The 14732-nt window shown below is 39.3% G+C and overlaps 1 protein-coding gene across 1 annotated transcript; it reads left to right on the top strand.

The window, feature by feature from the left end:
* Positions 1-1340: 1340 nt before the first annotated feature.
* On the top strand, positions 1341-12101 carry LOC134531318 (uncharacterized). Its single transcript, XM_063367012.1, has 3 exons — positions 1341-1983; positions 8232-8307; positions 11286-12101. Exons 1-3 carry the CDS (start codon positions 1892-1894, stop codon positions 12099-12101), a joined length of 984 nt encoding a protein of 327 aa, XP_063223082.1. The 5' UTR covers positions 1341-1891.
* Positions 12102-14732: the final 2631 nt, after the last annotated feature.

Below are 14732 nucleotides of genomic sequence, written 5' to 3'. Positions count from 1 at the left end.
TTACTATTTCTGATGTAACATGTAAGGTAAGTAATAATTACTGTTGATCATTATTAAATACACAGTAATGCCATAATTATTTAATATAGCCTATCCAAATTAGCATGTTTTAAACTTTAATACCACATATTAATAACTGTAGAAGATGTCTTTTTTTTTGCTAGTTTTTTTGTAATGGCGTCTCAGAGGGCAAAGTGGCCAGCCACCACCGCATGTTCACTTTGCCCGAACTGTATATACTTAGCTCTATTTATGTATTACTAAATAATAAAACAAACTATTGAACATTTTACATTTTTTTTTTAATCTACACTGTAAATTTCTAACGTGTTTTGCAATGTGTGTGTTGTTTTCGTGTGGGGAACGACCTTACACAAAAATTTGCCAGCAGGAGAGGCTTGGCAGATAAGGTGGCAGTATCTCAAGGACGGCTCATATTTCACAAACAAGTGCAGGTGGCCGGAAATGGTATCCCGTGATTTAGTTTCCTTAAGATAAAAGAAAAATGAAAAAAAAAAAAATGTCATATCATTTACCCGATTAGTGCGACGGGCAAACAAAAAACCAAACATGAGTCGCTCCAATATTTACATTTTAATGGTGTTTTGATTGTACGAAAACTATATTATTGAAGGGTTATTTTATATTTTGATTTTAATTACAATATACAACTTATGTATCGTTTTATCTTAGGATGGCCACGTTACCCTGCTCACCCCTATCCTTCATTCAGAATTCACATAATAAATAGTTAACGTAAAAACGTATTTTTTTAATGCTATCACGAAAAAATTAAAATTTCTTTGCATGGTTTCCGATGAATTGTTTATTGTGAATTATTATTTCTATTTTTTGATGTTTGCTTCATTGAAAAAGACAAAATGACAAGATAACCATGAGCAATCTTTTAGAATACTATTTATAGTTAATATGAAAATGTTCTAAATTTAACGTGACCATGTTCCAAGCTTCAAAATGAAAAATATTATTGCAGGGCTTTTTCAATAAATTTATTCGTTATCGTTACAGATGCTTTATTATAATGTATTATGATTATAAAAAGTTTTTACTTACCGGTGCTGTGAAAATATTCATACAATGATACAATTCACGAAACACTTCGAAAAATAACAGTCCACACGACACACCTACGTAGAAATATCAATTCGTTATGCAATACACGCGTAAGACAACTGTGGTCCCGACTCCCGAGGTAACAGCTCTAATTGCCGCCCCACCCGCGACATGACGCGGTTCGACCCTTGAGGCGGACTAGGAGAAGGGAGGGGACAGTCTGGCGGAAGGGATAGCGGTGGAGGGAGGGCGGAGGGGCCCTTCTGACCTTGGGTAGTCACATTTTTCCCGGGACCATAGTTGTCTTGGGCGTGTAGTGCCAACCGAGGCCTTGTCCATTAAAATTCGCATTTACTGACTAGCGAACTAGCTGTTTTACTCTGGAATATGGAAGTTTGCTACACGGATTCACGGAACGTACAATGACAAGGGAGAGGGGAAAGTCATCGGCAAAATTTGTTGCAGACTTCTATTTGTAAAACATCAGAAAACAGAAAACCGTCATGCAGAAATATTTTTGATTTCTATGAGGTAGCAAAAAAAAAAAATCGGTCCCCAAATTTGCCGCCCCAAAAATCTGCCGCCCTAGGCTCAAGCCTACTCAGCCTACTGGTAAATCCGCCACTGTTCAGATGATATTATTCTGAAAAGCGTCATTGTAACCAACGGCTAACTAAATGCAGTCTGGGCTGCTACCAACAATCTCTCTGGCCAAATATTTTAACAATGGAATGTTCCAAACAAAGCTATTGGCAACCAATTTCTGGTCATTTTGCAAAGGCGATTTATTCGTGTTGCAGTGAGAGCGGATAAAAAAATGCGAAGAATATTGCGAGTTTGTGCGTTTGTAATAATCGATGTACTGTTTGCTGAACTCTGCACGTGCATGCCGACGGTGCAGTTTTACAGGTTGGTTAGTTAGTTAGTTAGTTAGTTAGTGACTTCTTACTGAGACACTCATAAAACATTAGGTTTTTCGAAATTGGCAGCAAAGTGAGTCAAACACTTAGCACCTAATTCTTAATTATTTTGCTTCTAATATTTCGGGTTTTGCACATTATTTTAAATAAATTCATAGTTAAATCATTTAAATTTTATAAAAAAATGTAAGTAAATATGTCTATACTTAATGATTTTTGTATGAACTCAATGGCAAATATATATATCAATCGTTACAGGTACAGATAGCCATGGAATCATGTGGTATGGCGCTTTGGATTTAACCGTTCGTATGTAAAGTTCATCTTAAAACACTTTATTTTTAGTATACTGTTACGATCGCGCTTGGCTGCAGTGCTTGGCGTCGCCGCGCTCGTTCGGCCTGTCTGCGCCCCCTTCCACCTGCATCCTCTCCCTGGTATCTCGTGCCATACTATCTCGCGACATCCTGACTGTCGCGGCGCGCACCTGCCTCAGATCGAGTTACTTAAGGGAGGCCGCACTGCGGAATGGAGGGACTCAGACATGTTTATCGGTGTGTTTTGTGGGAACCCGATGCTTGTTGAGTTTATCGGCGTTCTTTGAGCAGCCGCCGCGTCCTTCGAGGACTCACGACGCGTTTCTGGGCATTTCGACGACGAAGGTCGCGCGATATCTCGGAGACATGCCCGATTGTTCTGGACGGGAACCCAAGGGATATTTAAGGAGGTTGGGCCGACCTTCGAGTCAGTAAGGAGTTCAGTGGGGAGTTCTCCCGCGGCGGAGTTTCCGGGCGATAGTGCCGCAGGTGCGGCAGAGTGGCGAAGTCCTTGGACGAGGGTTCCAGGGCAGTCAGTCAGTCGGTGACTGAGTGAGTTCTCCCGCGGCGGAGTTTCCGGGCGATAGTGCCGCAGGTGCGGCAGAGTGGCGAAGTCCTTGGACGAAGGTTCCAGGGCAGGGAGTGAGTAAGTTCAGTGGAGTCGGGAGTTTTCCCGCGGCGGAGTTTCCGGGCGATAGAGTCGCGGGCGCGGCGGAGCCGAGTGAAGTTCCGAGTGAGGCGTCGTGTGGGATCTCGGCGAAGGGTGTGACGGCGGCGGCGGAGTGCGGCGACGGAGTCCCGCGGCGGACACCCACGAGGGGTGCTGCGGTCAGAGTTGCGCCGGAAGTGCGGCCCAGCGAGGTGTGTGAAACGAGTGACTGGGGAATTGACATTTCTTTAAGTGTAATTAACTATTTGCTAATTTAGAAGATTATTTGTAAGTGTCAAGTAGTGGTAGTAAATAAAACTGTGTGTGTGAAATAAAATCTATTAATTGGGCTATCCTTTACGAACCCGCAGGTAAATCGTAACATTTTGGTGTCAGAAGTGGGATAGCCCTAATTAATAGATTTAGGATTCAGTTACATTATTAGAATAAAAGTTAAAGATAGAATTTAGTTTACGAGAATATAGTTAGTGTTTAGAACTTCAGTGAATTTGAAATTTTCTACAGTTAGTTTGAGTATACTGTAGTCAGTGTTAGTTTTGAATGTAATAGAGTTATTGTTAGTTAAATTAGAAGGTTCGGCTAGGTCATTTAAAATTAATAACAGTATTAGAAAAAAAAATATTTAGGCTTGTAGACAAGAAAGATGGCTGCCGATGAGCTTAAGAATGTCCTGGCATTCTTGGCCGAACTGAAGAGTGGCCAGGAAGAAATGAAGAATGAAATGAAGAGTAACAGGGAAGAAATGAAGAATGAAATGAAGAGTAACAGGGAAGAAATGAAGAATGGCCAGGAGAAAATGGAGAATAGGCTGGACGAGATGAAGAGTAGCCAGGAGAAAATGGAGAATAGGCTGGACGAGATGAAGAAGGGTCAGGAAGAAATGTTAGCCAGTATGAAGAAGGGTCAGGAAGAAATGTTAGCCAGTATAAATAAGGGTCAGGAAGAAATGTTAGCTAGTATGAAGAACTTTAAGGAAGAAATGGTTTCTAGTACAAAGAACTTTAAGGAAGAAATGGTAACCAGTATAAAGAAATTTACGGAAGAAATGAAGAGTGGAAGGAAGGAGAGTAAGAACCACCATGAAGAAAAGAAGAGCGGGTCAAATAATAGCCTAGAGGAAATGAAGAAGGGTCAGGAAGAACTGAAGCATGGCCAAGAAGAAATGAGGAATGAAATGAAGACCGAAGTGAAGTTAAGCATAGAAGGGAAGAACAGCCAAGAGAAAAACAGCGAAGAGAAGAACGGCGAACAGAAGACCGGTCAGGAGAAGCACGGCGAAGAGAAGAACAGAGAAATGAAGACCAGCCAAGAAGAGAACAGTGAAGAGAATAACAGTGAAGAGAAGAACCACAAAGAGAAGACTAGCGAAGAGAAGACTAGCGAAGAGAAGACCAGCGAAGAGGAGACCTGCCAAGAGAACAGTGAAGAGAACAGCGAAGAGAACAGCGAAGAACACTGCGAAGAGGACATTAGCCAAGGAGAGGAGAACAGCCAGGACATGAAGATGAAAGAAGAGCTGAAGAAAAGCATAGAAGTAGTGAAGATGAGTTACAAAGTAAAGAATATTGAACAAGAAGAAATGAAGATAAACCAAAGAGAGAGGGAAAAATTCACAAAAGAGCTGAAGAAAAGCCGAGAAGAGATGTACATGAGTCAAGAAGAGATAGAGAAGTGCAAAGAAGAAACGAAGGAAGACCAAGAAGAAACACAGGAAGACCAAGAAGAGGTGAAGAAGGACCAAGAACAGGGGAATAAAGACCGAGAAGAGAAAATGAGAACACAAAGAGTGAAGAAGATGGTGCAAGGAGTAACTGAAAGCAGTCCAGACGATATTCATAAGAACAAAGAGGGAATGAGGAACCAAGAAGAGACGAAGAAGAGCTGGGAAGAAATGCTTTGTGAACAAGTAGCTACGAGAGAACAAACAGAGAGAAAAAGGGAAGAAACAAGCAAACCATTGGGAGGCAACGAGCAATGCTCTCAAGAGAATCGGGTCCGTCCAAGGCAACGGTCGGCCCGTCTCGGGCAGCTGACTGAACGACATTGGTCATCAGCAACGCAGAAGTGTCACTGGGTGACGAGAGAAGCAACATCTACTGCGAGAGAGGGTTACCTGGTGAGACTGTACAGCCCGCGATGGAGAAAAGGCAGGAGGCCTAAACTTCGAGTAGCATGGGGACCTCCAGGAGGAGATGCATTACCTGTTCGGGACGAACAGGTTTAAGGAGGGGGCAATGTTACGATCGCGCTTGGCTGCAGTGCTTGGCGTCGCCGCGCTCGTTCGGCCTGTCTGCGCCCCCTTCCACCTGCATCCTCTCCCTGGTATCTCGTGCCATACTATCTCGCGACATCCTGACTGTCGCGGCGCGCACCTGCCTCAGATCGAGTTACTTAAGGGAGGCCGCACTGCGGAATGGAGGGACTCAGACATGTTTATCGGTGTGTTTTGTGGGAACCCGATGCTTGTTGAGTTTATCGGCGTTCTTTGAGCAGCCGCCGCGTCCTTCGAGGACTCACGACGCGTTTCTGGGCATTTCGACGACGAAGGTCGCGCGATATCTCGGAGACATGCCCGATTGTTCTGGACGGGAACCCAAGGGATATTTAAGGAGGTTGGGCCGACCTTCGAGTCAGTAAGGAGTTCAGTGGGGAGTTCTCCCGCGGCGGAGTTTCCGGGCGATAGTGCCGCAGGTGCGGCAGAGTGGCGAAGTCCTTGGACGAGGGTTCCAGGGCAGTCAGTCAGTCGGTGACTGAGTGAGTTCTCCCGCGGCGGAGTTTCCGGGCGATAGTGCCGCAGGTGCGGCAGAGTGGCGAAGTCCTTGGACGAAGGTTCCAGGGCAGGGAGTGAGTAAGTTCAGTGGAGTCGGGAGTTTTCCCGCGGCGGAGTTTCCGGGCGATAGAGTCGCGGGCGCGGCGGAGCCGAGTGAAGTTCCGAGTGAGGCGTCGTGTGGGATCTCGGCGAAGGGTGTGACGGCGGCGGCGGAGTGCGGCGACGGAGTCCCGCGGCGGACACCCACGAGGGGTGCTGCGGTCAGAGTTGCGCCGGAAGTGCGGCCCAGCGAGGTGTGTGAAACGAGTGACTGGGGAATTGACATTTCTTTAAGTGTAATTAACTATTTGCTAATTTAGAAGATTATTTGTAAGTGTCAAGTAGTGGTAGTAAATAAAACTGTGTGTGTGAAATAAAATCTATTAATTGGGCTATCCTTTACGAACCCGCAGGTAAATCGTAACAATACCATTAATAAATCAATTAAGGTTTGACTAAAACCAATAAAACTTCGGTTTTTTCAGTGTTTTGGAAAAATTACCTTTTTATTGATATATAAATGATATACTAAATGTAAAGTGCTTCAAGACGACCACTACATAACTGTATGCCACACGTTTATATGCTTTCAGTACCTGTTGGGACTAACACAAATGTTGACCATTAAGTTCATAAACACCATTAAGCAATTACTTTTTAGCAAGAAAGGCCTTTCATAAACAGTTATATATGATTATATAATGAATTTATTTAAAATCACTCGCAAAAAGCACGAAATATTAGAATCCAAAATTTTCAGGACCTACCGCCTTAAGCTGGGTTCACATGAGTCGTAAGCTTCGTTCGCTCAGTCATGGAGTGTCAATCGCACTCAAATAAAAAAAATGCAAATCCTCCATTTACTTTTTTTATTTAAATTAGTGATTGCTTGTAATTATTTTAGTGACTCGCAAGGATTTCTACTTTTCTTGCAGCGAATTTCACAAGACCGAATATTGTTTCTCAGAGAAATTCACTGATTTTTCAGTTATATGAACCTCTTAAGCATAAAATTAACTGAAATTACGCAGTCAGTTTTAAAGTTAATTTTTTTTAGTTAAAGCTTGTCGACAGTGAAGTCATCATTTCAGAAGAAAAATATATTTTTAATTTTTACAAAAGAATCCTTTGGGCCAAGAAATAGTATGAAATACGTGTTTCAAGATAATACTGAGTATTTCTTACGAAAATTGGTGCATATTTTATATTTAATTGATGTTTCGTTCATGCATTTTTTTTAAACCAGGAAAAGATAATATAATAATAAACCAAAATTGACTTATTTTTCTTTATTATGCTTATTATGCCGCTGTTAATATTGGAAAGTTACTATGGGTACGATTTAGAAATAACTTCAAGTATTGGAGTTACCTGGATAACACAAAGCATAAATGCAAGGGTAATAATCCGGGAAAATTAATAATAACTGCGAACACTATTTTGAAGTGATACAGCTGTTTTAATATAAATGTACTAACTAAAAATATCCATAAATTTTTATAAATATGACTGATCTATTTACAAAAGAAATTTACACTTTATAGACGATGATACATAACACTCCCAAACAGAACAGGAACATTGCATATTGTAAGAAACTATCCCAGCTTTTTGTCTGGAGTAATTTAGGGTAAAATCTAAAAACCGAAATCAGGATGACCAGGATAGAATGTCAGCCCGCCTCATCTGGAACTTGAGGTTAGTGTCTCTAGTGTCTCTAGTGTCTCACATATCTCCATTTTAGAGTCTGCTGTGAGGACAAAGTTAATAAAAATTTCACTTTGAAAAACATAGTACTGAGGAGAGTATCAGAAATATCTTGTTGTAGATTTACAAATACAACTATAGAATATTTACAATACCTTCTTATAGAATACTAAAGATTTAAGTGAAGAAGCAAGTTTGAATCATAGTTTCTCAAATTTTGGTAGACATGGAGTAAAAGCATATGTATTTTGCACGTTCCTCAAAAGTTTCTTACGAAATATAAGACTTTTGATTTGCACTACTATAATAACATATTTTGGCAACATTTCTCCATTACATTTCCTTGCGTAACGTGTTTAACGCTATTTCTTTAAGTTTTCAATTGACTACTTTTATAAGATGCGTAAGACTGCTAGGGAGTACTTAAAAATCAGAAAGAAGAATAGTTTTGAATTTTTTATTCTTCTGTAGCAGTTAGCATGGTCTGCAGAACAGATAAAAAATCAAATTATCCCCATTATTGAATATTTAGTATTATCTCGAAAAATAATCAAACCATGTGTCGTTTAAAAGTGACAGTAACTTTCTTGCAGGATTACAAGATATTTCATGACAACTGGTTGCCAAAGGAATCTTTTGTGAAAGTACAGGGAAATATTTTTTCTGTGTGTGGTTTCCCATCGCGCACGAACTACGGAAATGCCTCGCCCCTGAGGTCGGAAGCATTGTTTCAGCGGGAGTCCGGGGGTGGAGCACCCTGGCGCTGCCATCGCCGGGCGAGCCAGCCCGCGGGACAGCGGGGGAGCCTGGGTGAGTACTGAGGGCTGGCCCCGGGATGTCCCGGGACTTTGATCGTGGGTTGTCTCGGGCCCCGGGACTTAGATCGTGGGTTGTCTCGCGCCCCGGGACTCTGAGACTGTGGAGACTTCCCGGACACAGATTTAAAAAAAAAGTCTGAACTTTTACAAAATATTCCTTTAGAAATCAGTTCACAAGTTAGATGTCGTAAATGTAGATGGAATAATAATTTTTTTCTAACCATTGAAAAGATAATCTAATGTTCCACAATTTGAATATTTTCATGCTCGCAGTTAATACTGGAAAGCTATTCAGAGATCGGTTTAAAATACCTCTAGCAAATGAAGGTACTGGGACAACACATGTCATAAATTCCCGGGTAAGAATTCGAACCCAGTATTACTACTGACAATTTTTGGCAGTGATACACCTATTTCCGTGTAAATGTATAAATTTACGGATATCTGAAATTTTTACATAAATATTTATTTTTTCGTTTACTAAAAGAATGTGCAGTGCAAGTCATATTCGAATGCCAAGTTATATTACATGGGTCAATACGTCTGGAGTAAAGCATTTGAATAAATAGCACTTAAAGGAAAAAAGGCAGAGAATGTCAAGGGGAACTTGTGTTAGCAAATGAACGATTTGTTAACTATAAATAAAATAAGACAACCAAATAATAAAATGAAATTACACAAACGAGCTTTGTCACTCAGTTTCCGTGTCAGAGCCGCGTGCTGTTTCCCTCCCAGCCATGAGTCACAGAGACTGAGCTGACCCGCCTGCGCCCGTACTCGCCATTTGCCAACAGCACTGTCAGTGTAGACCGATGTGAACCAAACACACACTTTTTAATGTGTACCTTAGCTCTCGGTATACTGTATTTGGTAGGAGTAATTACTTGAATCGGAAGTCGCATGGAACGGATATGTGTAACCACGTTGCTGACATTTGTGGCGAATAACGGGAACCAAAATTAACATAGCAAAAAAGAAACTTTATAGTGTTAACTGTTTAATGAATTTTTACCAAAATGGCTCTTTTATGAGGGTAGGCCTAATAAAATTCCTTGTAGAAAATCAACCAGAGTTTAGTAATTTTTAAAATCTTGTTTGGCATTTATTAGAGCCGATTCTTTATATAGGTTAACATTTCGCTCTGCAAATCGAATAATTTGGTAGTCGACGTAGCTGCTCTAGCAATGAATTCTAGCGGCGTGTGCGGAAACTACGCTTGATTCGCTTCCACAATTAAAAATAATAATAATATGCATATATGCATCACGCTTAACAATATTTAGAAGAATTCCACCTTAAATTTCGTGTGCGAGTTTCATATCATAAGTGTATTTTCAACACAAGAACACGTGAATTTTTTTGTTACTAAGATTACATGTTTTACATCTCTGGCGAGTACTAAAAGACACGCTCACAATTTTTTGTTAAATATCATTTAAATGTCAGCAAAACCAAACCCACTAGTAATGAAATAACAAACAAATACTGTATTAAAATTCAGATGTACAAAGCGCTATGAGTTGCAGGAAGCAAAATTTCCTGATTGTACGACAGCACCAGTCAATGAGGAATCTTTGCGCCATATGCTCCTGGATTTAAATTGTTAAATTGATAGAACTTTCAGTACAGAAATGTTATATCCTTTCGTGGTTAGAATCAGAATTATAGTTTTAAGTACTAAAACTAGTAACCTGCATGTGTTGATTATTTATTGGCTTGGAACGGGGCTGCGAACTGTTGATAAAAAATAAATATATAATGACTAGCATGGAAAAAATAATAATATTTTAGCTTACTTATTTTTTACGTTAATATTATTTAAATTTTAATCAAACAATTTGCACGTGATAAAAGCACGCATCGCCGCTCGCTAAGATATTATTCGTTCCAAACCCTGCTTGTTTGGAGAAGGAATTTTCACAACTTGGAGGAGTTTCACACCAAGGCCAGATGCTGCTCCACGATCTCCATTTCTCACCTACAGATATAAAAATAAATGTCTGTACTTTTACAAAAGATTTCTTTGGTAACCAGTTCCAATACATTTTTTTTTGTAATATCTTCTACAAATATATTGTAACTTTGAACAAGAAATTGTTATGGGTGTTTTTTCATGTATGAAATACGTTTTTGAGATAATTCTGAATATTTCTCTCGAAAATCGGCACATAATTTTATATTTATTTGATGTTTTATTGAAGCATAATTTTTAAACTATGGTACAGACAATCGATTATTCAATAATTGTATTTTATTTTGTTTTGTTATGCTTGTTTATGTGCGCAGCTAAACCTGGAAAGCTATTATAGGAACGGTTTACAAAATACTTTATCTATTGAAGGTACTGGGACAACACTAAGCATACATTCCCGGGTAAGAATACCAACCCAGTGTTACTACGAACCCATTTTATAATGATACAGTTGTTTTCGTTTAAATGTACAAGTGTACAAATATCTGCTATTTTACATGAATATGTCTGTTTCATTTACAAAACATAAACACAAACACAGTTTATAAACTTTTCCCTGGGCTTGACGACTACATCGTATGGCCTGTACAATATTCAGCTTTGTGAATTGGCTTAAAGTATGAGAACCATCATGAATGCTTAAATTAAACATCAAAAAAAAAAAGTGTAAATTTTCGTAAGAAATGTTCAGTATTATCTAGAAAAAAAATGTATTTCATGTATGCAAAAATAACCATAGTCATGTGTTGAACAAGGTTGCAATATATTTTTTGTAGTATTACAAACTATTTCTTGGCAATTGGTTTCCAAATGAATATTTTGCAATTGTTCAGAAAAGTTTTTTCCCTGTGTACTTGATTTACTTTAGTTCACACATTGGTGTGGCCCAAAATGAGAAACAACACGAGCTGTGCACACCGGCAATGTTTTCCCACTACGTTAACAAGGCCATTAAGACCTGAGCCAGTGGTGCTGATGAAGCGTGTTCTGTGTTGCAGATGGTGTACGTGCTGGTTGGTTTGGTCAGCCTCCCTCTGCTGGTCACCGTGCTGTGGCTGCTGCGCCAGTTGTGGCGCATGCTGGCCTCCTGCGCAGGCCGGGGCTGCCCCGCCACAGCGCGCTGCGCCAGTCGGCCCGACCACGGCCTGGAGGAGGTCGTGATCATACCCGCCGACCACCAGTTGCACTGCTCAGTTCCTCAGGGCGTGCCGTCTGCTAGCAGTGCCCTGCTGCGTGATGGGCCACTAGCATCTTCCCAACAACAACACCAGTTTTCACCTGCTTCTCTGATGGAAGAGATGTTGCTTGCGACGACTCTTGAACAGATGCAGAGTGCTTCAACACCTCAGCTGTACGACTGCTCACTTGCCTCTTCTCGCGAGCAGATGATGTCTTCTGCTCCTCTGGACGAAGAGGCGGTGCTGATGTCCATCCATGACCAGCTGCAGGTGGAATATAGGGAACTGGTGACCAGCCACCACCATATGCTCTTGTATTCAACGGCTCCTCAAGTGGAAAACGTTAAAGGGTTATTTGCTGATTACCAGTCTCCTATCCGTCACACAGAAGAGACGGAAGTAGAGGAAAAATGCGACCAGGATGAAGCGGTGCTTTCACCTCCGATGCAGGATTTGGAAGCGTTTTCCATCCCTGATGCCTTCGCTCCTGCCGATGCCGACAGTGACAACCCACAGTATCCCCAGGAGTCAGGGGTGAGTATAATAATAACTATAATTATCACGAGGGTGAAACCAATGGCAAGGTACACATTCTCAATGACTTACGAGTTAATAATAATAGTTTTAACAAACTAAAATATACGCTATTATATAAAATGGACAAAAAAATTAGAAAATAAACATTAATAAATTTGAGTTAAGAATAGTGTAAATAATAAAAAAATGTATTTTTTTGCAAAAAAAAAAAGCATGGGGTGCATGGTGTCATTAGTAATAAATATGTGATTGACAGATATGCGTAGAATAATTATCATTTGATAATATCTTAAATAGCACCCCACGCTTGTTTTGCAATAAATAAGATTTTTTTTTCTTATTTACACTATTCTTAACTCGAATTTAATAAAATTTATTTTCTATTTTTTTTGTAGGATTTTCTATAAAAGAGTATATTTTATTTTTTATGCAATTATTTTTCATTTTTTAGTTGGATTTTCTATTAAGCATCTTTTTTTAGTTTTTTCAACAATTATTTATTTTTAATTTTTTAGTTACTTATCTTTATTACATCAATTTACTATTAAAGTGAGTTTGAGTAAATATTGGCTGCTTTTAAAATATATATTCGATATAGCGTGTTGAAGAACTATAGTACACAATATTTTCAATATCCTAATATGAAAATCGTTGATTTTAAATAAAATTGGGAAGTCATTCATGTATAATTCTAAGTCGTTAACTTATCCGAGAAATGTGCAATTTGGGCGCCTGCTGCCTCACTTGGATGAGATAGCTGGTTCTCTGGTTCCCTCTCCAAAAATTTCATCTTATTCAAAGTCGGTAACTTATCCGAGAAATAGGTGATCGGCACGCCTGGTAGTTTCCTTTCTTGGTCTTGGCGCAAAGACACTACCAGTAAGGAAAATAAATCGCTAACCCTGATTATCCTAGTAAGGATAACGGGTTCAAAATATATAACTGTCATCGGTCCTTGATAAGTATGCCAAATTTCGAGTTAATCCGACGTTTTGAAGGAGGACAAAATCATGTTTAAAGTTTTCATTACATACTAACATACATACGTATGAAGCTAATAAAAGCTTATTAAAAAATAACCAACAGGTGCCTGACATCCCTGGATGTAGAATGTAATGAATTATATCCTTGGGACGCTGTGGTTGGAGAATATTAAGATGATATTGTCGGCTAACGACAATGTGCCCCACATTTGCACTTTCGATATCCGAATCCTTTAAACTGAATAAAAAATTTGTTTGCTTAAATAAAATATTCGTGGCGAGCAGTCTCAGGAGACTTTTACCCTGATGATGAGTGCTGAAATATCAAACGAAACGTTGGTGAACTCTTCAATTTTAACGAAGCCAAAGCCTACGAAATAATTATACATTTTTTGTAATTTTAGAAGGGAATATATACTTGACCCAACAAACTGTTACGTAAACTCGACTGTTTATATCAAAGTTTTTTTGTCAGTGAGAGTACTTGAAATATCTGATCGCTACAGCCAGATATACCAACCAGGAATATTTTTAGCAAAGCATGGGATCTGAAGATGATGGCACCACTAGTTTATCACTAACGCAATCCACGTCAGACCTCCAGAGGATCAAATTTGGTAGCTCTATTATGTTGTCATCCAGGTATCAATATCCTTAGCCTTTCATGCCCTGGTTTTAGATCCAAAGTTAGTCGGATAACCGCGCACGGATGCGAAGATCATTAATTATCGTCTGCTTTAAGGCGCCAAACGGAGCTGCGTTATTTCTTTTTTGTGAGTAGAGAAAGTGGTATTCCACATATTAGTTTTACTGCGTGATTGATTTCAGAATACTGGTTCATGTTAACAAAATTTCTTTTGTTGAACTACTAGTATTTATAGTCTTTCTGCTGATGACTGGGCCAATGAAAATCAGTACCTGTAAAACTGAAAGTTGTATTTACTTTATTATTTGGTTTATTTTGGTTCTTCCCTCGTCAACAAAGAGGTCATTGCAAACAGAGAAAAACAATGCAAGTCAGGGAAGCAGGGGAAAGTAATCGGCATTGGCCTATAGTAAAAAAACAATTCTAGGATTGTTTCTAGTGATTTCAGGAAAACTTGTAAAACCTAAATCAGAATTTATGTTTTAGTATTCAAACCCGATTCCTCCAGAAAGCGATATTGTTTTAGCTAAATTACACTTTCCTCGGTACTACTTTTGATAGAACGTTACGCATTTGAAAATAAAAGGCACTCTGTTAAAAATTATTCCAACCCGGGGATTAAGATGAAGCTACAGAAATTTTGTCAAATTACTTGGCCCGTAAGATTTCTGTAAAATTAAGCTGTCTTTAATCATTTTCGCGATAAATCATACTAACTCATCACTTGCAAGCAGTATCAGGTGACATTGTTTTGCTTATGCTTGTCACACTGAAGTATTTCTAGTCAGGTAAATTCCACGCACTAATACGTAGCTTAAATGGTATTCATTATGGTCCACTCAGCTTATTTTCCGGATGTAAAGCAAATTATTATTATTTTCTTGTGATAATGCTTAAAATGACATGACTATAAAAACAATGGTTCGAATGTTATTTAACATTTTAATATGCTCTGTTTACCAAGTCAAGACACTAATGGGTCCAGTGCTGTAGCTTGGTTTGACGGGTCGAATCTATAACAAGTGATAAGTAGTAGAATATATATGTTTTAGGCGTTAAGTTAAATTATATCCCCATTTAGTTTGTTATTACACGCATCAA

The sequence above is a fragment of the Bacillus rossius genome, chromosome 3 (genome assembly GCF_032445375.1).
Source record: "Bacillus rossius redtenbacheri isolate Brsri chromosome 3, Brsri_v3, whole genome shotgun sequence".
Lineage (NCBI taxonomy): Eukaryota > Metazoa > Arthropoda > Insecta > Phasmatodea > Bacillidae > Bacillus > Bacillus rossius.
Note: the sequence above shows the minus strand (reverse complement) of the source record. Positions and strands in the feature narration are given on the sequence as shown.